At 36.5% G+C, this 23,906-nt stretch overlaps 1 protein-coding gene across 3 annotated transcripts in view; it reads left to right on the top strand.

Annotated features, from left to right (window-relative positions):
• USP34 (ubiquitin specific peptidase 34) overlaps positions 1 to 23,906 on the top strand; it is a 245,570-nt gene that overhangs the window by 76,682 nt on the left and 144,982 nt on the right. For all 3 annotated transcript variants that reach the window (XM_077915546.1, XM_077915544.1, XM_077915547.1), the window contains exons 6-10: positions 4,876 to 4,943; positions 8,004 to 8,196; positions 9,999 to 10,060; positions 19,352 to 19,433; positions 19,514 to 19,606. In XM_077915546.1, the coding sequence (XP_077771672.1) occupies positions 4,876 to 4,943; positions 8,004 to 8,196; positions 9,999 to 10,060; positions 19,352 to 19,433; positions 19,514 to 19,606 (498 nt within the window). The remainder of the gene's footprint in view (positions 1 to 4,875; positions 4,944 to 8,003; positions 8,197 to 9,998; positions 10,061 to 19,351; positions 19,434 to 19,513; positions 19,607 to 23,906) is intronic.

Here is a 23,906-nt window from a genome sequence, read left to right as displayed (position 1 = left end):
TTCTAGGGCCTGGCATTTCAAGGAATATGTCCTTGTGTGTTGCATGGGCTCTGTTATTGTGTCTTAGTCTTTTTTTCCTTCAGTGCAAGTTATATGCAGAAACTCTCTGTTGTGGTGATATTTGGTCCTCAGCAGGGGCTGGGCATAATTAACAAGATAGGGAGTGGTTTGCTTGGGAAGTGAGATTTGCCCCTGCAGCTACCCCTGGTACTGAGGACCTGCAGGAGAGGTTAGATCAGGAGCTGGGGGTGTTGGTAGGGTTTGTGCTGGTATTTTGGGTAGGGACCTGCAGTGCTGGAGCTAAGGAGATTTTGAAGGGTAAGACCAGCAAAACAGAAGTATGGGGTAATAAGAGGAGCTTGGTGCAAACAAGTTAGGTAACGATTGTCGGCCCTATTGCAGGTTTCTGCAGGTGCCCATTCTTTTTGCTGGGAGGTGGAGGAAGGAAATGGTCCTTGCCAGCTCTTTTGTTCCCAGAGGGATCTCCCTGTAGTTTCTGTTTCTCTGGCCATGATCCGAGATGAGGAAATCCCTCTCACTCCTGTCTGCTCTCAGTGTTTTTCAAACTTGTGGTTCTATGCTCTTTCTGCAGGGCAGTTTGTGGTGCTGTCTCTTTAAGGGTGGGGACTCTGCTAACTAATGCTCTTCCTGTTCTTGTTTAGCCTAACCCACTGATTTTTAAAATTCCAGGCTTTGGGGCGTCTGGGTGGCTCAGTTGGTTAAGCTTATAGAGTCTTGGTTTCAGTTCAGGTCATAATCTGAGGATTGTGAGACGTCCTAGGCAAGGAGCCTGTTTAGGATTCTCTCTCTTTCTCTCTCTCTGCCCCTACACCCCTGTACTCTCTCCTGAATGTGCGCTCTTTTGTTCTATTAAAAAACCAATTCCAAGTTTTAAGTTCCCCTGGTTTTAAGAACTCTCATTTTCTAAGTCAAATATTGAAAGTTTTTTGCCCTTTTTTGTGCCACTGGCTCCCTCCCCAACACCGTTAGCTTCAGACATCTTTTCCCTTTCTACCTACTTTGATGTGGTCTCTTCCCTACCTTTAGTTGAGGTGTTGTCTAGAAGTGTTTGGGCTATTTTTCTGGGTTATTTTCGCTAATGTGTTTGTTATCTAGTTGTATTTGTGGAGGCTTTCCTGGAAAGACAGTAAGATACCATTCCAGCCTCCTCCAAGGTGTGGCATGTTTTTATTAGAGTTCTCACAGACATACATTTTTTGAGATTATTTTAAGGAGAACGTTTCTCTTAAAGACTTGTTTATTTGTGGAAAGAGTGTGAGTGAGAGAGGAGGAGGGGGAGATGCGAAGGCAGAGAGGGAGAGACAGGCTCCCTCCCCGACCCCATGCAGCAGGGAGCCTAATGTGGGGCTTAATCACTGGGTCCCAGGATCAGGACCTGAGGACTTGAGCCAAAGGCAGACTCTTAACTGACTAAGCCACACAGGCGCTCCTTAAGGAGAATATTTATGAAACATTATTTAGTATTTGTTCCTGGTAATACAGAAAATATGTGCATATATAATTTGTATATGTACATGTGTATATATGTATGTGTATTAATTATTTGTATAAGCTTTCTAAGCAGCATTCTTGCCAAACCATTTAATTCTAGAAGCATTTATATGAAAAGTATTTTGGATTTTCTGTTCCCATAATCATGCTATCTCAGACTAAATAATATTTTTAATTGCAATATAGTTGACATACAGTGTTACTTTAAGGTATATAACAGAGGCCTTTGACAAGTCCATATGTTACACTATGCTCACCACAAGTGTAGTTACCATCTATCACCATATTACCCCATTTTTATATTGATTGACAGTATTCCTTATTCTTTACCTTTTGCTTTTGTGACTTACTCATTTCATAAGTGACAGCCTGTATTTCCTTTTTTTTTTTTTTTTTTAAAGGTTTTATTTATTTATTCATGAGAGCCAGAGAGAGAGAGAGAGAGGCAGAGACATAGGCAGAGGGAGAAGCAGGCTCCTCTCAGGGAGCCCGATATGGGACTCCATCCCCAGACTCTGGGATCACGACCTGAGCCGAAGGCAGGTGCTCAACCACTGAGCCACCCAGGCGTCACAGCCTGTATTTCCTACTCCTCTTACCCCATATTGTCCATCACCCCATGTTCATCCTCTTTGGCAACCACCAGTTCTCTGTATTTATGGCTCTGTTTTTGCTTTTTGTTAGTTGTTTCGCTTTGATATTTTGATACCACATGTAAGTGAAATCCTGAGGTATTCTTCTTCCTTTTTTTTTTTTTAATTTTTATTTATTTATGATAGTCACACACACAGAGAGAGAGAGAGAGAGAGAGAGAGAGAGAGGCAGAGACACAGGCAGAGGGAGAAGCAGGCTCCATGCACCGGGAGCCCGACGTGGGATTCGATCCAGGGTCTCCCGGATCGCGCCCTGGGCCAAAGGCAGGCGCCAAACCGCTGCGCCACCCAGGGATCCCTTCTTCTTCCTTTTATGCCACTCAGTATAATACCCTTTAGGTAAATTCATGTTGTTGCTTATGGGAAGATCTCATTCTTTTATATGGATGAGTAATATTTTATTGTGTATGCATGTATATGTGTGTATAATTAGTTTTTTGAGGAACCTCCATACTGTTTGCCAAAGTGGCTGCACCAATTTACATTCCCACCACGAGTGCATGAATTTTCATTTTTCTTCACTTTCTTACCAGAACTTGCCTTTTTGATTCTTGCCGTTCTGACAAGTGATAACTCATTGTGGTTTTGATTTGCATTTCCTTGATGATTAGTGATGTTGAGCATCTTTTCATGTATCTGTTTGCCACCTGTATGTTTCCTTTGGAAAAATGCCATCTGTATGTTTGGAGACTCTGCCCATTTTTAATCAGATTATTTTTTGTGTTGAATAAATTCTTTATCTTTGTCAGGTATGTCATTTGTAAATATTTTCATCCATTCGGTAGGTTGCCTTTTAGTTTTGTTAATTGTTTCCTTTGCTGTGCAGAAGCTTCTTATTTTAGTGTAATAAGAATAGTTTATTTTTGCTTTTGTTTCTTTTGCTTGAGAAAACAGATCTAGAAAACCTGCTGAGGATGATGTTCAAGAGATTACTGTCTGTTTTATTTGAGGAATTGTATGGCTTTAGGTCTCACATTTGAATTTATTTTTGTATATGGTGTGAGAAAGTGGCCCAGTGTCATTCTTCTGTATGTAACTATCCAGTTTTCACAGTATCATTTGTTGAAGAGACTTACTTTTTCCTCACTGTGTGTTCTTGGTGCTTTTGTCATGGATTAATTGACCGTATATTTGTGAGTTCAGTTGTGGATTCTCTATTCTGTTTCATTGATCTGTGTGTTTTTGTGTCAGTACCATACTGTTTTGATTACTACAGCTTTGTAATACAACTTGAAATCTGGAATAGTGATGCCTCCAGCTTTCCTTTTCTTTTTCAAGATTTGTATGGCTATTTGGGGTCTTCTGTGGTTCTATACGAATTTTAGAATTATTTGTTATATAGTTCCATGAAAAATGCTGTTGTTATTTTGATAGGATTGCACTGGAACTGTATCTTGCTTATGGTCATTTCAATAGTTTACTTCATTCTTCCAGTCCATGAACATGGAATCTTTTGTGTTATCTCCAGTTTCTTTCATCAGTGTTTTATAATTTTCATAATACAGATCTTTTACCACCTTGGTTAAGTTTATTCCTAGGTTGGGACACCTGGGTGGCTTCAGCGGGGTTAGCACCTGCCTTTGGCCCAGGGTGTGGTCCTGGAGTCCTGGGATCAAGTCCCACATCGGGCTCCCTGCATGGAGCCTACTTCTTCCTCTGCTTATGTCTCTGCCTCTCTATATCTCTGTGTCTCATGATTATATTAAAAAATCTTAAAAAAAAAAAGTTTATTCCTAGGTATTTATTTTTGGTGCAATTGTAAATGGAATTTAAAAAAAATTTTTTTTTCCTGCTAGTTTGTTAGGTAACACTGGTTTTAATGCTTCATTTTTAGTCTTAGGACTTCTAGTTAGTTTCTTTTCTGTGTAGGGCCTTCAGATCAATTTGAATTAAAAATTTGCTTGTTTTGTTTGTAGTCTTAGAAGGAAAAGTTTTAACGTTATACCTTAGGATAGTGTTTGCTGTGGAACTTAAATAGGTATCCTTAATTAGAGTGGAGCCATACATTTTGTATTTCCAAATTTGTTTTTAATTTGCATCCCTTGTCTTTATTAAGGCATACTATTATTGCTTGTTTGATAATTTACTTAGGACTTCTATTCTTATTTGATACTTAACCTACTAATTATGAGAATAAAACTATAAAGTAAGCATATTTTGAAATGAGTTGGAGTATGGAGAAAATTATAAGTTATTAAGTCTTAAATTGTTGTATTTACAGTAAAAGTTTAATTCAGTAAATAGTTGATACTGTAATCTGTAAAATATACTTTCCTTAGATGGATAATGAAATGACTAGGAATCACAGATAATTTGATATTTTTTAGATGAAAGGATGGGATTTTTGTTAAAAATTAAAATGGTTTATTGAAAAGCTAATGTAGTGCTATGGTATTTGCGTTACTGTCATACAAAGAGGTATAGAGTATCCTAAGTAAGATCATATTACCTGGATAAGTAGGTGGACTCCCTTTTTAGCAAGAAGGTAACAGTCTTTAGATTCATTTTATGTATATGTTTTAAAAATGTATATTGGTTAAATTATTTACCTGATATGTATAATCCTATTTTTTAGTTCATCCTTTTTAAAATGTAAAATATGTAGTTTCAGAATCAACAAAATACTAAATGTTCTTGTTTGCAGTTACAGTGATGTGTATGTCACATAATCATTATACATTAATGATGTCTTATTTATGTTTCTTTATAGATTAGAATATGGCTACATATCCCTGCTGTTATGCAGCACATTATCCCTTTTAGGACCTATGTTATTAGGTAAGTTTTTAAAATCTTTTCCCTTTAACATTGTAATATATTTAATAGTTTATAACATAGTGTAGAATTACATTGTTTAAAAGTCCCTTTTACTCATGTCCTCTAGAGAAAATTTTAATTAACCATTGGGTTATACTATTTTTTATGCTCGTGTAGGCTCATATTTAATGTTTACTTTTAAACAATTTATGTTGGACCTTTTTTTCATTAACTATTTTTTTATTTTTAAGTCATACCTACATCCATCTACCATGGGGCTCAAACTCAAAACCACTAGATCAAGAGTTGTGTGCTTCACCAACTGAGACAGCCAGGTTCCCCTTGACCCTCTTTATATGTTCATGTAAAATTAAAAGAAAAAAGGTCAACAGTGGTTACACGGTACTGCATAGTGTGCAGTCATCAAAGATATACTGATTATTATGTTCTAGGTTTTGGGGATATAGCAGAGGAGGAAGGATTTCTCTTTTTGTGCAGTCTCTGTACCAAATAAGTAGATGATACAGTTCATGGGAAAGTTACATTACAGAGAAAAGTAGCAGCCAAGGAGATGTCTTAGAGGTTGGTGCACAATACGGGGTTATAGAAGGTCTAATTGAAGGAGGAGGTGGCATTTGAGTTTAAGTCTCAAAGAAGGAAACCTAAGAGGATGGAGAAAGAATTGTATTGATTAGAATTGGAGTGTGAACTGTTCGAGGAGTTCTGTGCTTGTACTTCTTGTCAGTTTTTTTTTTTTTTTAAAGATTTTATTTTATTTATTCATGAGAGACAGAGAGAGAGAGAGAGAGGCAGAGACACAGGCAAAGGCAGAACCAGGCTCCATGCAGGGAGCCCAACATGGGACTCGATCCTGGGTCACCAGGATCACGCACCGGGCTGAAGGCAGCACTAAACCGCTGAGCCACCTGGGCTGCCCACTTCTTGTCAGTTTTTGAGTTCTTTATACCTTTCTCACTTAGATAAAGATTTGAGTTCCTATTTTCCTGATACTATTTGAGTTTTTGGAGAAGGTATTAGGAAAATAATCAGATAGTGATGAATTCTATGGAAGTGTAAGGTAATGTGATTAGAAATACAAGGTCTTTCTGAAAGGTGGCATCTGAAGATCATGAATCAGCTAATCAGATGATAATTGCAAGAACATATTCCAGGTAGGAGGAATATAGGATGTAATCTTTGAGGCTGGAAAGAATATGACATTAAAGAAAGTAGAAGCAGACTGTATGGAACATAATGTATAAGGGGGAATAATTATTATTTTTTTTGGGGGGGATAATTATTATATGAGGTTGGATAAGCAAGGTCAGGTTATTCAGGATCTTAAAGTCATTATAAAGAGTTTGGATTTGATTTTAGTAATGGGAATCTATTGAAGGGTTTTAAGCAGGTGAGTCATGATGATTTTTAGAAGATCACTTTGGCTTTGAAGTGGATCATAAATTGTAGGATTGTTGGAGTAGAAGCTGGGAAACCAATTGAAAGGTTAGTATGTCGTCTTGGAAAGAAATGATGTATGGTTACTTGTAACAAGGATTGTTGGTGATTTTTGAAAATTGAATTTTTGTCCATTTTATTTTCACTTACAAGATTGGTGATTCTGGAATTTACAGGAGTAAGCATCACTTAAGCACTCCCCCTCAATTTTTATTTTGTACTGTATAATTTACTGAGATGTGGACTGAAAGAACTTGAGGACTTTATTTTGAGATGCCTGTGGGGCATTTAAGTGGCATTTATGAATTGGGAATATAACCATATAATTAAGAACAGGATCATAAATTGAGTTATCAGCATAGAGAAAGCTTTTATTAAACACCTCAAAGTGAATGAGGTCTTCTGGGGAGAGAAATCTAGAAAGTGAATAGAAGTGTGTTGAGGATGGAGCCTCTATCAGTTTGCTTTTGCCATGTAAGAAAACAACCTGCAAATCTTAGTGACTTAAAATAACAGCCATTTATTATTTCTTATAGTTCTTAGGCTGACAAGTTCTTTTGATCTGGGCTGACTTGGCTGGAACTGTACGCTCAAAGGATAGTACCTCATTCATATATCCTCTGGTTGACAGGCTGATTGTTACTGGAAGTGGAGGCGAGTTCCTATTCATCTTCCAGTTGGCTAGGTGTTAGTTGGGGCATTAGCCATGTTTCCTTCATCTGGCAGGATAGCCTGTGTTCCTTTTCTGAGTGAGGAAAGAGTTCCCATCAAGAAAGAGTAAGCTCAAAGGCTTTTTAAGCTTCTGTTTTTGTCACATCTCTTATTGTTCCATTAGTCAAAGCAGCTTTCATGGCAAAGTTCAGATTCAAGGGAGTAGAGAAATACATGACACCTCTTGATGGGAACAATGGCAAAATCGTATTTTAAAGACCTTTATGTAAAGTGATAGAAATAGTTTGGGGCCATTTTGCAATCCATTACAAACCCTGAGATTACTAATGTTGAAATGTTGGATAGAGGAGGAAGAACCAACCAGATAAAATGGGCAAGACCTGAGGAAAACCAGTGATGTCTGGAAGCCAAATAAGAATTATGTTTAAGATGTACACATTTTAAAGTGTTTTGGCTGTGTGGGGAGTAGAGGTACTATTAAATGAAAAGCAGCGGTAAATTTCATTATTAAACCAGGAACTGTATATGTAACATTTATGAGAATAATAAAGCTTTATGGAAGGATCTGAATCCAATGTTAAATTACTTGGCTCTTGACAGTTTCTGATTTACAGTGGACTCAACAAAGGACATAACGCCTCAGGTCAATCTTTGAAGCATCTTTTATTTTTTAAAATTTTTAAAATTTAAATTCAATTTGCCAACATATAGTATAACACCTAGTGCTCATCACATCAAGTGCCCTCCTTAGTGCCCATCCCCCAGTTACCTCCCCTGCCCCCCCACCGCCCCTTCCACTGAAGCATCTTTTAGAAATGTTAATCCTAGGATGTCAGGTTCTACTTTATTAAACATTTTGAAGGTATGGAGCAAGTGAATATTATTGAATTATTGAAGAGTCTTTAGGAATATTTTGCAAGTTTTTATGTATGTTTTATTTCTGAATCATTTAAGGTATTTATGCAAGCTCTCTGATCAGGAGTTAAGACAGAGCGCGGCTCGAAATATGGCTGACTTAATGTGGAGCACAGTGAAAGAACCACTGGATACAACGTTATGCTTTGATAAAGAAAGCCTAGATCTTGCATTTAAGTACTTTATGTCACCGACTTTGACTATGAGGTTGGCTGGACTAAGTCAGATAACGGTAAGCTATATTTACTTATTTCGAGTCATTTTTTATTTGCTTTCCACACTTTCATCATCCTCATCATAATAATTGTTATTTATGGACTACTTATGTGAGGCTAAGGTATTTTACATACGTTACTTTGTATTGTCTTGATAAATAATTTCAGTATTTTCCCTATTTTAAATATGAAAATTAAGCTTAGAATTAGAAGGATTTGTACTTTAGATCTTTTTTTTTTTAAGGTTTTATTTAAGAGAGTGAGAGAGAAACAAAGCATGTGCATGCAGGAGCAGGGGAACGGGTAGAGGAAGAAGGAGAAGCAGACTCCCTGCTCAGCAGGGAGCCTTACATGGTGTTTGATACCAGGACCCTGGGATCGTGACCTGAGCCACCCAGCCCCCCCCCACACCCCCCTTTTAAAAAGATTTAATCAGTTATTAGAGAGAGAGAGAGAGAGAGAACATAAGTAGGATAAAGGGGGAAAGAAACAGACTCCGCATTGAGTGGGAATCCTGACATGGGTCTTAATCTCATGCCCCAGGATCATAATCTTAGCGGAAATCGAGAGTCAGACTCTCAACTGATTTAGTCACCCAGGTGCTGCCCCCCCAACTCCTTTTAAAGTAAACTCTTGGCCCAATGTGGAGCCTCTGTGGAGCCCTCTACTCACAATTCCAAAATCAAGAATCCCATGCTCCACTGACTGAGCCAGCCGGGTGCCCTTTGGTCTTCTGGATTTGAGGGTCTCATTCTTTCACCTTTTTTTTTTTTTTTTTTTTAAACTATGCGATTTTTGTACATTTAGAAAGTGATCTTTTTTTGGAGAGGAAAAGAATTTAGGAGATTGTAAGTAGATACTTAATTCATGTTCCTGTCAGAAGCCATAGATAGTTGAATCATAGGCCAAATTTGATTAATAAAAATATTTTATTTGGATTGGACAGTAGCAAATAATGTTTTATTTTTAATTTTTATTTTTATTTTTATTTTTTTTGCAAATAATGTTTTAAATAGAAATATGTATTATTGTCTTGAGGATGAAATGGGAAGACCTGGTATCCATGAGTCTGTATTCTTGCATAATAGCAATTTGCTAGAGCTAAGTAGATAGCTGAATCCTTTAGGATGAATATGCTTTTTCTGGCTTACCAAGGTCTCCATGAACTTTACTCCTTTGTAGTTCTTGCCTGTTTTTGTAGTGTAGTTATTCTTGAAGTAAGTAGATTATACCCAGGTATTGGGCTTTGTAAATATAGAAAATACTTGACATTTTTCTAAACTAAATCTTGGGATCCCTGGGTGGTGCAGTGGTTTGGCGCCTGCCTTTGGTCCAGGGTGCGATCCTGGAGACCCGGGATCGAATCCCACATCGGGCTCCCGGTGCATGGAGCCTGCTTCTCCCTCTGCCTGTGTCTCTGCCTCTCTCTCTCTCTGTGACTATCATAAATAAAAATTAAAAAATTAAACTAAATCTTAAATGTGTATATTGAGGGTGCCTTTCCTTTAGTGACATACCGTTTGCTTGCATTAGATTTTTGTAATTTTCCCTTATTTAGCTTTGCTTTCTCATTTTCTCTCTTGTACTTAGTGGAATAAAGCGTGAGTATTACTGGTAGAATGAAATTATTTTAATATGATAAAGGAAATTACCAGACTAATTGGTAAGTGTGTATGTGAATCTTATTGTTTGCCTAGTGTTTTATAATTTTGATCTAGTTACTGATTTTATATATCTCAAATCATGCTTCTTCACAGTTGGTAACATATCAGAAAAAAATTTGTAAAAAATACAAAACTAATTTTTTCTTTAATTATAGAATCAACTTCATACCTTCAATGATGTATGCAATAATGAATCCTTGGTATCAGACACAGAAACGTAAGTAGGAGCATTAATTTATACATAAGTTTATTGTCTTCCTGTGCAGCTGCTTATATGGTAAATGATAATTGTGACTTTATTAGGTTTGAAGTGTTTATTAGAAATTCTTTGCCTTGTGGCTTCATTTGTACAGTCTTGAAAAAGCTTTCAGAACAATATATTGAAACATTTGTTTTTTAAAAGATACACCAACACATAGTGTTAATGTCGCAAAAATGCAAAAGGGTACTATTTATAAAGGAGAATTTAGTAGTAAAGAATATGGTATTAATAGATTTCAGAAAGTACATTTGATGCTGATAATGTGAAGACCTTATTAGCACATTTTATGGGAAAAAACCAAGTTAACGATGTTCAAGATTAGAAAGAAGTCGTTATTATAGCTTAGGGCTTTTCAGTATCTTAGAAATATTTATTTATTCAAGTATTCCATTTAGGGGTTTGTCCAGTGTATAAATCCCTTTTAAAATCTCATTTGGGTAGTAATATCTTTTGCTTGAACAGAGTTGTATAGTTTTAAATTAAATTTATAGTGTAGGTCATTGTTAGAAAATTCATAATAATACGAATAAGTCATATTTTTGCTTTACTCTAACTTCTGTGCACTGATTTTATTTCTTCCCTATGGGGTTAATCTCAGTTGAAACCAACCCCTCATGAATTGGAAAGCCAAAGATGTCTCTTTACTCTTTTTCTTTTCCTGGCTAACAAGTTCTTATCTTTCCAATATATGTTATGATGATTAGATTTATTATCAGGCCATTCTTTCATCTCTGGAAACATTCTTTATCAGTGATCCCCTTAAAATACGTTGCCTAGAATTGGTCATAGCTTTATAAATTCTGGGTCATGCCTGGAGTGCTATTTCCCACTGTCAAGACCTTACATAGACTCCACTGTAAAACTACAGCTCTGGATTTCTCTTTTAATCCCTTAGTAGCCCCCCTCCCCCAGTCTCTTTACTCCATAGGACTGCCTGAGAGAATGTTAAATTTGCCAATGCAGTTATCATCCCATACCTCTGTCGCCCCCCCTCCCCCCAAAAAACCCCATATATATCCTGGGATATCAATACAGGAACTTCACCTTTCCAGGACTGGTAGCTGAAATAGAGATAGGAAGGAATTCCATTAAAAAAAAGAAGTGTAAGGAAATATACATACTAAAGACATGATTAAGAAAAGGAGGAGAGTCAGAATTTTGAGGAATAGTGGGTAGAGGTAGTTCAAATTGGGAAGACAAGGGTTCTTAAAACATGAGCAAATTGGAACAAATAGAAAAACCATAACTACTGTTGCAGCTTATGAATTGTGTTCTTTTTAGCAGTTTAATTCGGGTATAGATACTGTACCTATCATAAAATTGACCTGTTTTTACAGCAAATTTTAGGGAATTGACAGGTTTGTGTGAAAATCATCATAATCCATTGTAGAACATTTCCATCACTTCATAAAGATCCCATATGCACATTTGTAGTCAGTTCCTAGTCTTATTTTTTCCCCGCTAATATACTTTGTCTCTATAGAATTATTCCTTTTTGGGCATTTCACATGGATGGAATTAGAATAGTCCTCTTTTTCATTTAGTTTATTTCATTTACTCTTTGACTATACTGTTTTTCTTGAGGTTCATTTATGTTGTGGAGTGAATTAGAACGTCAGTACTTTTTTTCTTTTCTTTTTTTTTAAGATTTTATTTATTTATTTATTTATTTATTTATTTATTTATTTATTTATTTATGAGAGAGAGAGAGAGAGAGAGAGAGAGAGAGAGAAGCAGAGACACAGACAGAGGAGAAGCAGGCTCCTGCAGGGAGCCTGATGTGGGACTCGATCCCAGGTCTCCAGGATTTGGCCCTGGGCCAAAGGTGGCGCTAAACTGCTGAGCCACCTGGGCTGCCCAGAACTTCAGTACTTTTTATTACAGAATAGGATTACACTATGTAGATACAACATTGTGTTGTTGGCTATTTTAATTATTTTTACTCTTTGGTTAGTATGAATAATGGTCCTTTATTTTACTTCTTAGAGGATTTGTTTTAGAGAGAGTGTGTGTTTGTGCCTATATGCAAGCAGCAGGGAGGGGCAGAGGGAGCGGGAGACAATCTCAGGCCGACTCCTCACTGAGTGCAGAGCCTGAGGTGAGGTCAGTCTTAGGACCTTGAGATCATGACCTGAGCCAAAATCAAGAGTATGATGCTTAACCAATTGAGCCAGCCAGATGCCTCCTGAATGATGTTTCTTTAAATATACATGTCCATATCTTTTTATAGACATGTTTTCTTTCTTTCTTTCTTTTTTTTTTTTTTTTTGGTAAATAGTATAATTGCTGGTTTGCTCATTTATCTCACTTTTTAAAAAAAATTGTCAATATTTTCCAACATAACTGCATCATTTTACATTCCTACTAGTATGAGTGTTATGAGGGATCTAGTTTCTGCCCATTCTCAGGAGCACTTGTTATTATGTGTTTTTGATTATAGCTGTGCTACTGGGTATAAAGAAATATTTCATTATGGCTTTAATTTTGCATTTCCCTAATTAATGATGGTGAACATCTTTTTATACGGTTACTTGCCTTTCTGTTTTATGCCCTGTTTTGTTTTGGTTTTGGTAAATTGTTTATGCATTTTATTTTTTTGCCTAGTTTTTAATTGAATTGTCTTTTTTTATGGACTAGCATAAGATGTCTACTACAGAATGTTCATGGGTCCTTAGGAAGACTATACTTAGCTTTCCTCCCCTCTTTCTGTGCTGTCATAATGATGCACATGAATGTCCTGGCAGTTTCTCTCAAGAATATTAACAGTACTGAAAAGAGAGGCAAACGCCAGGTTCTAATTAGGCCGTGCTCCAAAGTCCTCTTCTGGTTTCTAAACTGATGATGAATCATGTTTACATTGGCAAATATGAAATCATTGGTAAGCACAGGCCTGGGAAAATTGTTTTGAACCTCATAGGTTAAACAAGTGTGGAGTGATCAGTCCCAGATTTGATGTACATGTCAAAGATCTAGAAAAATGGCAGAAAATCTGCTCCTGTCCTGCCAGTTTGGTTTCATTGTAATGACAACCTCAGGTGATTGCATGGACCAGAAAGAAAGAAGATGAAAATGGAAGGGAACATCCGGGGATTCGTTTTCTAGGGATCTAATACAGAAGTGCAAATAAAATGCCTCAGTGGACTTTGGTCCTTCAAAAAAAAAAAAAAAAAGGCTGTTTATTTTGACGTTTATGTCTGTTAGGTCTAATGAGTTTGTGATATTGTTTGCTTTCTGCCTAGTTCTATTACTGAGAGTAATTACTGAAATCTCTAATTCCATTTAATCTTCATTTTGTGTTGTATACCGTATTTGTGAATTTGCCTGTTTGCTGAAATTTATTTCTAACCCCCAAATCAACACTTGTGCTGCTTTTCATGGTCATTTGTGGACATGCAGAGAGGAGTAAAAAATCTGAGCTGCTCAACATGCACATTGCCAGCTGAAGGCAAACAAGGTGATGCTCTGCCTTCTTTTGTTAGCGCTGGCACAGAGGTGACCAAAGAATGGAAATGGTAGGCAGTGCGTTGTAGTTGCAAAGCTCAGTTCTGAGGCCATCTGAGTAGAAAGTGAACCCCGACAGGTTAGTGGGACAGCCGTAGCCATATCATTTAAACACTTCTGAAGCTCATTTTGTAAGATAACAGAAAAAGGAAGATAAGTTGTGTGTGTGTGTGTGTGTGTGTTTTTAGGACTTAAAATGAAAGTGTTTTAGTATTAATTTAGTGCAGCAACTTTAAAGAATTGTCAGGAGCAACAAAATTGACTGTATTGTCTTTATTTCCCATCAGTTGTGTGTATATAATGGCATAGTATTCAACCATAAAAAAGAATGAAATCTTACATTCCATGACAACATGGATAAGACCTTGAGGATGTTAACTAAGTGAGATAAGTCATAGAGAAAGATGTAGGAACTCATTTGTGGGCTTGAGAAACAACAAACCAAAGCTTGTAGGTGATTATCAGAGGTGGAGGATGGGGAGTGAGTGAAATGGGTGAAAGGACTCAACAGGCATAAACTTCCAGTTAGTAAGTTAGAGTTGTAATGTATAGTATGTTGACTATAGTAATACTGTACTACATATTTGAAAGTTGCTAAGAAATTAGATCTTAAAGTTTACTATTACAAGGAAAAAAACTTTTTTGTAATTGCATGGTGATGGATGTTAACTAGACTTAGTGTGGTGATCATTTCATAATATATACAAATACTGATCATTGTTTTACACCTGAAACTAATAAAATGTTGTAGGTCATAGCCCCTGGCATCTTTACAGAAGGGGTACCTTCCTTGCATCACCCTTAAGTGGGAACTTCAAGATAAATTTTAGTTCTGTGAATGCGTGTCTTTAAATTAATTTTGCATATGGATTGTAGAACAAATTGTGTACTTAGATCATATAAGATACGCATTTAAACAAATCCAGTCTTCCAATCAGCGGCAAATGGAAAGTCACATTATTGTACTGAGTAATGCTTCTAAAGAGCACCCACTTTATGATGCAGTTGATAAAGATGCTAATAAGGACTTTTACCCATTAAAGCAGCAGGTGAGAATAATTTGAAAAAGGATTCAAGGGGTCGGTATTAGCTAATTTAGTGCAGTGGATTTATGTGTGTGCCACAGAGAGTAACAAGAATTGGCTGTATTATCTTTTTCTCCCTTCAATTCTGTTGTTTTTGTTTCATGTATTTGGTACATTTTTTTTAGATCCACATATGTTTATAGTGGTCATGTTCAAAATAATTTCATCCTTTTCTCAATAAAAAATGTCCTACTTTATTATCTTTTTAAAAAGTTGTATTTAAATTCAATTAACATACAAGGTATTACTGGTTTCAGAGGTAGAGGTCAGTGGCTTATCTCATCAGTCTTTTAGAGAGCACACACCTGTGAGTTGGGGAGGAGGAGACAGAGCAAAGGAAGAGAGAGAATCTTAAGCAGGCTCCATGCCTAGCCCTGGACCCAATATGGGGCTCAATCTCTAATCTCTGAGATCATGACCTGAGCTGAAATCAAGAAGTCAGATACTAAATGGACTGAGCCGCCCAGGCATGTTCCTTATCAGTCTTAAATAATACCCAGTGCTCATTACGTCATGTGCCATCCTTAATGTCCATCACCCAGTCACCCCATCCCCGCACCATCCTCCTCTCCAGTAACCCTTCATGTGTTTCCTGTGATTAAGAGTCTCTTATGGTTTGTCTCCTTCTCAGATTTTGTCTTGTTTTATTTTTGCCTCTCTTCCCCTAATGATTCTCTTGTTTCTTAAATTGCACATATGAGTGAGATCATGTTATAATTGTCTTTCTCTGATTGACTTATTTTACTTAGCATAATATCCTCTAGTTCTATCCATGTTGTAAATGGCAAGATTTCAATTTTTAAAAAATTTTATTTATTCATTCATGAGGGATACATAGAAAGAGGCAGACACACAGGCAGAGGGAGTAGCAGGCTCCTCATAGGGAGCCTGATGTGAGACTTGATCCCTGGACTAGGATCACGCCCAGAGCCAAAGGCAGACACTCACCGCTGAGCCACGCAGGTGTTCCAAGATTTCATTTTTTTGGTAGCAGAGTAGTATTCCAGCGTGTGTGTGTGTATAAATATATACACCACATCTTCTTTGTCTATTCCCCTGTCAGTGGACATCTGGGCTCTTTCCATAGTTTGGCTACTGGGGACATTGCTGCTATAAACATTGGGGTGCAGGTACCCCTTCGGATCATTGCATTTGTATCTTTGGGGTAAATACCCAGTAGTGCAGTTGCTGGATTGTAGGAGACCTCTATTTTCAACTTTTTGAAGAACCTCCAAACTGTTTTCCAGAGTGGCTGCACCAGCTTGCATTCCCACCAATAGTGTAAGAAGGTTCCCCATTCTCTGTATCCTTGCCAACATCTGTTGTTTCCTGACTTGCTAGTTTTAGCCATTTGACTGGTATAAGGTGATATCTCATTGTGGTTTTGATTTGTATTTCTCTGATGCCGAATGATATTGAGTGTCTGTTGGCTCGATTTGTCTCTTTTAAACATTTTGTTTTTGTTTTTTTATATGTTTTGTTTTTCTGTTTTGCCTTTATTGCCTTTATCCTAGTATACCATCTTAATTCCATTGATTTTATTTATTTATTTTTTATTTATAAGATTTTATTTATTTATTCATGAGAGAGGCAGACACAGGCAGAGGGAGAAGCAGGCCCCCTGCAGGGTGGGAGTGGGGGTGGGGGAAAGCCTGATGCTGGACTCCATCCCAGGACCCCGGGATCACAACCTGCGCCAAAGGCAGATGCTCCACCACTGAGCCATCCAAGTGCCCCAATTCCATTGATTTTTTAATACTTCAAAAATTATTTTTTTAATGGCTGCATTATAGGTTACAGTAAGCATCTTAGTTACTTCCTCTTTACCTCAGATTTCCTAAATATTAATAATAATTTAGTGAAACACAGAAACATTGTTCCAGTATAGCTCTTTGCTTCTGGTGAGAAATCAGCTGTTAAACTTACTGGGGTTCCCCTTTTAGACATATTTCACTTTCTCTTTCTAATATCAAGATTTTCCTCTTCATCTTTGGCTTTTATTTTATTTTTTAAAGATTTTATTTATTTATTTATTCATGAGAGACACACACAGAGAGAGGCAGAGACACAAGCAGAGGGAGAAGCAGGCTCCACGCAAGGAGCCCCACAACAAATTCCAACTAAGATACACCCAGGGAGAAACAGCTAGCCTCCTCATTAAACTGTTAAAAGCCAAAGATGGGGCAGCCCTGGTGGTGCAGCGGTTTGGTGCCGCCTGCGGCCCAGGGTGTGATCCTGGAGACCCGGGGTCCAGATTATCAAACAGTGCCAAGTGATTTTGAACTTTTTGGCAGCGGAAGGCAGATTGAGTACTCAGCATATTGACTGTATTTGGGCTGCAGCACAGGTAATATTAACTGGTCACATTTATTAAGTGCTTCCTTATTATTTGTTCTAAGTGTTTTATTCCCTTATGAGGTAGATCTGTTCTAATTTTATAGCTAAACATTTTTTAGCAAAGTGATATATTTTGGCCATAATTTATGTAGTTTGCTTTGGTTTTGGTCATCCCACTTCTTCTGGGAATCCACTTATATGTAAGTTTCTGCAGCCCTGAGTAGTTGTGATTAATAATGTTCAGCTTTGGGCAGCCCCGGTGGCGCTGCGTGATCCTGGAGACCCTGGATCAAGTCCCACGTCAGGCTCCCTGGATGGAGCCTGCTTCTCCCTCTGCCTGTGTCTCTGCTTCTCTATCTCTCTGTGTCTCTCATGAATGAATAAATAAAATCTTTTAAAAAAAATAATGTACAGCTTTATACTTGGCTAAATTGTAGTTATAATTCTGAATCCTTACAAAAGTCCATGGGTCTCCTTATAATATCCTTCAAGATACCAAAAGAATGAGGTTTATTTTTTTATAATTGCTGAATTGTCTTTCTGTATGTTTAGGAGAGGGTCAGATAATTGACTCAAGGATCATAGCTTTTATAGGGATGTCCAAGAATAGATAAATCATTAGTTTTATTTTTATTTAGTTTATTTTGGAGATAAAGCAAGTGAGCAGGGAGGAGAAGCAGAGGGAGAGGGACAAGCAGATTGTGCTGAGCACAGATCCTGACATGGGGCTTGATCCCATGACCCTTAGATCATTATCTGAGCTGCAATCAAGAGTTGGACACTTAACTGTCTTGGGACACACAGGTGCCCCATTTTGTTCCTAAAGATTTTATTTATTTTTAGAGAGAATGTGCATGTGAGGGGATATCAATAGTTTTAATGTTTTCCCTTTTGAAGCCCATATATACCTAACTCATAGCTTGCTTTTTCCTCCTTAGACTTAAAAGGCTTTTTAAATTTAATTCTTATATAGATAAATAAGATAAATTATTTCATCTTTTCAGTTTTTCTGTGTATAATTCATATAGATGGAAAGATGTGGGAGCTCTTGTGGCCAGTCCTGTTTTGAAATCTATTTTCTTTCATTTAGAATATACCTGTCACTACTTTTTTCATTAAATGTTTGGTAATAGCCTTTCTTTCTTTCTTTCTTTCTTTCTTTCTTTCTTTCTTTCTTTCTTTCATTCATTCATTCATTCATTCATGATTTTATTTATTTATTCATGAGAGGCACACACAGAGAGAGGCACAGGCAGAGGGAGAAACAGGCTCCATGCAGGGAGCCCGATGTGGGACTCGATCCCAGGTCTCCAGGATCACACCCTGGGCTGAAGGCGGTGCTAAACCGCTGAGCCACCCAGGCTGCCCTGGTAATAGCCATTTAAAAATGTTTTTAAAGAAATAGGCAATCTGAAGAAGCCTGTATTTATTAAAGAAATTGAATCAAGATTTACTGACTTTGCTGGAGTGCTTGGGTGGCTCAGTTGGCTAAGCATCCAACTCTTAATTTCAGCTCAGGTCATGATCTTGGGGATATGAGATCAAGCCCTGTGTTGGGCTCTGTGCCTGCTTAAGATTCTCTCTCCCCCCTCTCCCTCCAACTCCCCCAAAAAAGCATTACAGACTTTGTCAAACAGCATCAGGCGCATATGTGTTCATTGGTGAATTCTATCATTTAAAGAAGAAATTTAAGGAAGAAGTTACCCTAATACCAAAGACATGTAAGAAAACTACAGCCCAGTATGTCTCATGAACATAAATGCAAAAATCCTTGTAGAATATAAGCAAATCACCTCCAGTAATATGTAACGAGAACTATATACCACAACCAAGTAAGTTTTATTTCAGGGATACAAGCCTATTTCAATTCATGTAATCCATCACATCAACAGGCTAAGGGAAAAAAAATCACACAATCATATGAATAAAGAAAAAGCATTTGGCAAACTCAAACATTCAAGGTAAAAACTGAGTGAATCAGAGAGAACTTCCTCAACTTGGTAAAGAAATTACAGCTAGCATTATTTTATTAGAACCTCAAAGGTTTTCCAGTCAGGAATAAGCAAAAAGGTATTTGGTCTCATCATGGTCTTTTAACATTGTACTGGAATCCTATCTAATGCAGTAAGGCAAGGCAAGGAGACAAAAGTTGGGACAGATTGGGAAGCAAGAAATTGATCTTGGATTGGAGATGACATGATCATCTGTATAGAAAATCTGAAAGAATTGATGGACTCATGGAACCTAGTGAGCAAGTACAGCAAGGTTTGGGAAAGAATGATAACGTTTTAATGTGTTAACTGTCTTTATTATTTAATTTTAGGTCCATTGCAAAAGAACTTGCAGACTGGCTTATCAGCAACAATGTGGTAGAGCATATATTTGGACCAAATTTACATATTGAGGTTTGTGAACAATTATATGACTGATCTATTAAGAGAAGAATACTTTAGAAGATTAGCTATAATGAGATTTTCTTTTCCAGATTATCAAACAGTGCCAAGTGATTTTGAACTTTTTGGCAGCGGAAGGCAGATTGAGTACTCAGCATATTGACTGTATTTGGGCTGCAGCACAGGTAATATTAACTGGTCACATTTATTAAGTGCTTCCTTATTATTTGTTCTAAGTGTTTTATTCCCTTATGAGGTAGATCTGTTCTAATTTTATAGCTAAAGAAACTGAGACATAGAGAAAGTTGGGTATGGAATCTGTGGAATCTGGCTTTTCACAATCTATGTCTTCCTACATTACGGGTAGAATTGAAGGAAATGAGAATTAGTCAATTAGACATTGTACATGAAACCATCTTGGTTTTTTAAGAGACATTTACCTATTATGTTTTGTTGATATATAGTAAACCATTCTATCCTGAATGTTGTGTTGGTATTTTTCTTTCCTGTTATACTGTTTTTTTTTTTCTTTAGTCTTTTGAATAAGCATATATCTGCACGGTTCAAAACAAAAAAAAAGTGTATGTTATATATTTCCCTCCCTCCTGTCCCTGTTTCCCAGGAATGCAGATCTTCTTAGGGTACGTCATATTTTCTACATAAGTGGCTACCTGTAAGCTTTTTCCTTGTCTTTTTTTTTTGGGGGGGGGGCTCTTTATTACAAATGTTGCATACTAAATGGACTTGGCTTTTCCCCCCCACTTTATTCTGAAGATTATTGCTACATATCACTACATAAAACACCGATTTTTTTAAAGAGAGCATAGTGTTTTAGTATGATATTTAATTCCCATTCATAGGCATTATCTTTTCCCAATCTTTCCTGCTACAAACAATGCCAAAGTAAATTGTAACATGTTAATTTCATCCATGTGCAAAATTATTATGTAGGATAAATCTTTTAAGGAGAATTATTAAGCATCTGTTTGGTTTACATGTGGTACATAATGGTACGATAATGCCTCCTCATCTTCCTCAATACATTGTGCCCTACACTACTTGATATTTGCTAAACTGATGGGTGAAATGTATATTTTAAATTTGCATTTTGTTTATGTGAATTACATTGCAAATCTTGTGTTTAAGAGCCATTTTTGTTTCCTTTGCTGAGAATCTCTGTTAATATTCTTTGTTACTTAGCAGTGATTTTACTTGTTCTTTTTTGTAGGAGACCTTTATATATCAGTGAAATTGGAGTTGAGTCTGTGTTAAGAGTTATGACTATTTTTCTACTTTGATGTTGTCTTTTGGTTAAGGTGGTTTTTGCTGTTCAGTTTCATGTTTGTGGTTTTAAACTTGTGGTTGAATTTTTTTTATGGCCTGTGGATTTTGTCTTATGGTTTGAAATGCCTTTTCCAGTCCACAGTTATAAGAAAGTTCTCCTTTATTTCCTTCCTGTACATTTTATGTTTTAATTTTATGTTTTAGTCTTTTTTAAAAAAGATTTTGAGAGAGAGCAAGAGCGAGAACATGAGTGAGGAGTGGTACAGAGGAGCAGAGGAAGAAGGAGAAGCAGACTCCCCGCTGAGCAGAGAGCCCGATGTGGGGCTCCATCCCAGGACCCTGGGATCATGACCTGAGCCAAAGGCATTCACTTAACTGACTGAGCCACCCAGGCACCCCTATATTTTAGTCTTTGATCCATTTGGAATTTTTCTTGGTTCAAGGTTTCATGTACCTAACTTTTAACCCCATTTTTTTTGCTATGTAGTTGTCCCTGTTCCACTTGTTCAGTAGTTCTTTTCCTTATTGAATTGACATACCAGTTTTATTTTGATGAGGTCAATTTTTGGAGTCTGTAGATTGACCTATCAGTATAGGCAGTCATGATCTGTATACCAGGGATTGGTAGACTTTTTTGGCTTGGTAAACAAAGTTTTTGGGCCGGCCACTTCATTTTGTAAATATTTTTGCAACATAGCCTTGCACGTTCTTTTGCATATTGCCTGTAGCTACTTCCATACTGTAGTGGCAGAGTATAGTACTTGTTGTAGAGACCTTATCACTTTCAATCCTAATATATTTACTGTCTAGTCCTTTAAGAAAACATTTGCTGATTGTGGGTTTATACTAATGTCTTTACCTTTTTTTTGTTGGTTTTTGGTAGTATTGGTATCTGTCAGGGCTGGTTCTTTTTTATACATTTTTAAAGAATTTTTCTATTTTCTCATGTAAGTTTTAGCACTGACTTATTTAAAAATACTGTGTGTGTGTTTTTTTTTTTTTTAAAGATTTAATTTATTCATGAGAGACACAGGCAGAGACGTAGGTTGAGGTAGAAGCAGGCTCCTTGTGGGGAGCCTGATGCGGGAGTTGATCCCAGGACTATGGGATCTCAACCTGAGGTGAAGGCAGATGGTCAACAATTGAGCCATCCAGGCGCCTCTCTTTAAAAATACTATAATCGTAATTGTAATAATGATGAAATTGAAGAGAACTAAAGTTGTCTTCTTATCTAAAGCTTAAACTATTATTTTTTTGCTTAAACTATTTTTTTGTGTGAGATTCAATTTAAAGTTACTTGTCTATAAATTTTATGTTAAGCTTATTGTTAGAATTTAAGTTACATTTATTATTGCTATGATAATAGCCATTTCTCCCATTATGTTTTTCTTTCTTCCATTATAGTTGATTACTGCGTATATTCATAAACTTTTTATATAAACATTTTCAGATTTTTGATAATTGTATGCCTTGAGACCTTATGTCTTTGGTTGTGCTAATTTTTAACACTTTTTTTACTTCCTGTATTTGATATTGTATATTTATACATGAATGTCATTTCAATAAATTAAAGAAGCACTTTTCTGTTTCAGAACAAAGGAAAATTTTCTTTTCGTAATTTTCTGAAAATGTTAACTTATTTTAGTAGATTTAAAATTTTTATTTTGTTCACAGTAAAACTAGAAAAAGAGAACAATGATACATTAAGTAATACAGAATAAATAGCTAGGAATAGTGGAACATTCTTTATTGAAACTGAAGTTAATCAAATTGATCATAGATAGTATGGCCTATTAAAGGTTTTAGCATTTTGCCCTAGCAAGAATTTAAAGTAACCTCGGAAGGGAATAATTAAATATTGGTATATTATCTGTGAGAGCAAAAATTTAAAAATATCTGTAAGAGATTATATAAAATAAGTGTATCTTAAGGGTTAATTTAATTGAGTCTGCAGTTCATTACTACTTTACTTCTGAAACTACCACAGATTTAGAATGACTAGGAATTTTTACATTTTGAGTTTTTAAAAATTTGAGCACTAAATATAATTAATTTCAGAGTGTCTTGGTCTGGTTAGTTTCATGCAGTGTCACCTGAGTCTTTTTTTTTCTTCTGTCTGGAGCAAGTTTTTGAGCTCACTGCTCACCTGAGATACACAGACACACACACATACACACACACACACGGTTCACCCATAGTAATTGGATTGGCTGCTGCTGTTTTCATTGTTTGTATCTTAGCTCTTACACTGGAATCCAAGGAGAAAATAGACAAAGGTGACAAATGGATGTGAAATTGATAGAAAAAGAAGTGTTTGTAAATATTTGAAAAATGCTTATATTTGTAATTAAATGTAAGTTCAAATAATGTAATGGCATTTTCATGTATTGGTTAGTTCCTATTATGTTTAGTAATGCATTATATTGACCAGAGTGTGGTATAACTTTTGGGAAGCAATATAGCAGTTCTATTTCTGGTAACTTATTCTGTAAATACATGTACATGAAGATGTTCTGGTACAGCATTGACTATACTAGCAGATACAGAATGTCATTGTAAGGACCACTTAAATGAGTTTTGGGAAATTCATATAATAGAATGCTTTGTAGCCATGAGAAGGATTAAAGGTACTATATTATGTTCGTGTGGAATAATATATAAGAAATAGTTTCACTGGGGATCCCTGGGTGGCTCAGCGGTTTAGCGCCTGTCTTTGGCCCGGGGCGCGATCCTGGAGTCCCGGGATCGAGTCTCACGTCGGGTTCCCGGCATGGAGCCTGCTTCTCCCTCCTCCTGTGTCTCTGCCCCCCACCCCCATCATAAATATAAATAAATAAATAAATAAATAAATAAATAAATAAATAAATAAATAAATAAATCTTAAAAAAAAGGAAACATCATTTAAAAAAAAAAGAAATAGTTTCACTAAACACTGCGTAGGTAATAGATCTTTTATTGAGAGAAAATCCCAAGTACACAGTGTATTCTCCCAATGTATATTTGAACAATTATAAAAAGAGGATGTGTGTGTGTATACACACACACACACGCACTTTGTACTTATGAATGCCTGGAACTATTTGGAAAAATAAGAAATTTTAATAGATTTGTTTCTGGGCAAGTGGCCTAGGATAGATGGAAGACTTCATTTTTATTGTCTATACTTATGTAAACTTTGAAACTTTCGCATGTGTATATTAG

Source organism: Canis aureus, chromosome 11 (assembly GCF_053574225.1).
Source record: "Canis aureus isolate CA01 chromosome 11, VMU_Caureus_v.1.0, whole genome shotgun sequence".
In the NCBI taxonomy this organism is placed as follows: domain Eukaryota; kingdom Metazoa; phylum Chordata; class Mammalia; order Carnivora; family Canidae; genus Canis; species Canis aureus.
Note: the sequence above shows the minus strand (reverse complement) of the source record. Positions and strands in the feature narration are given on the sequence as shown.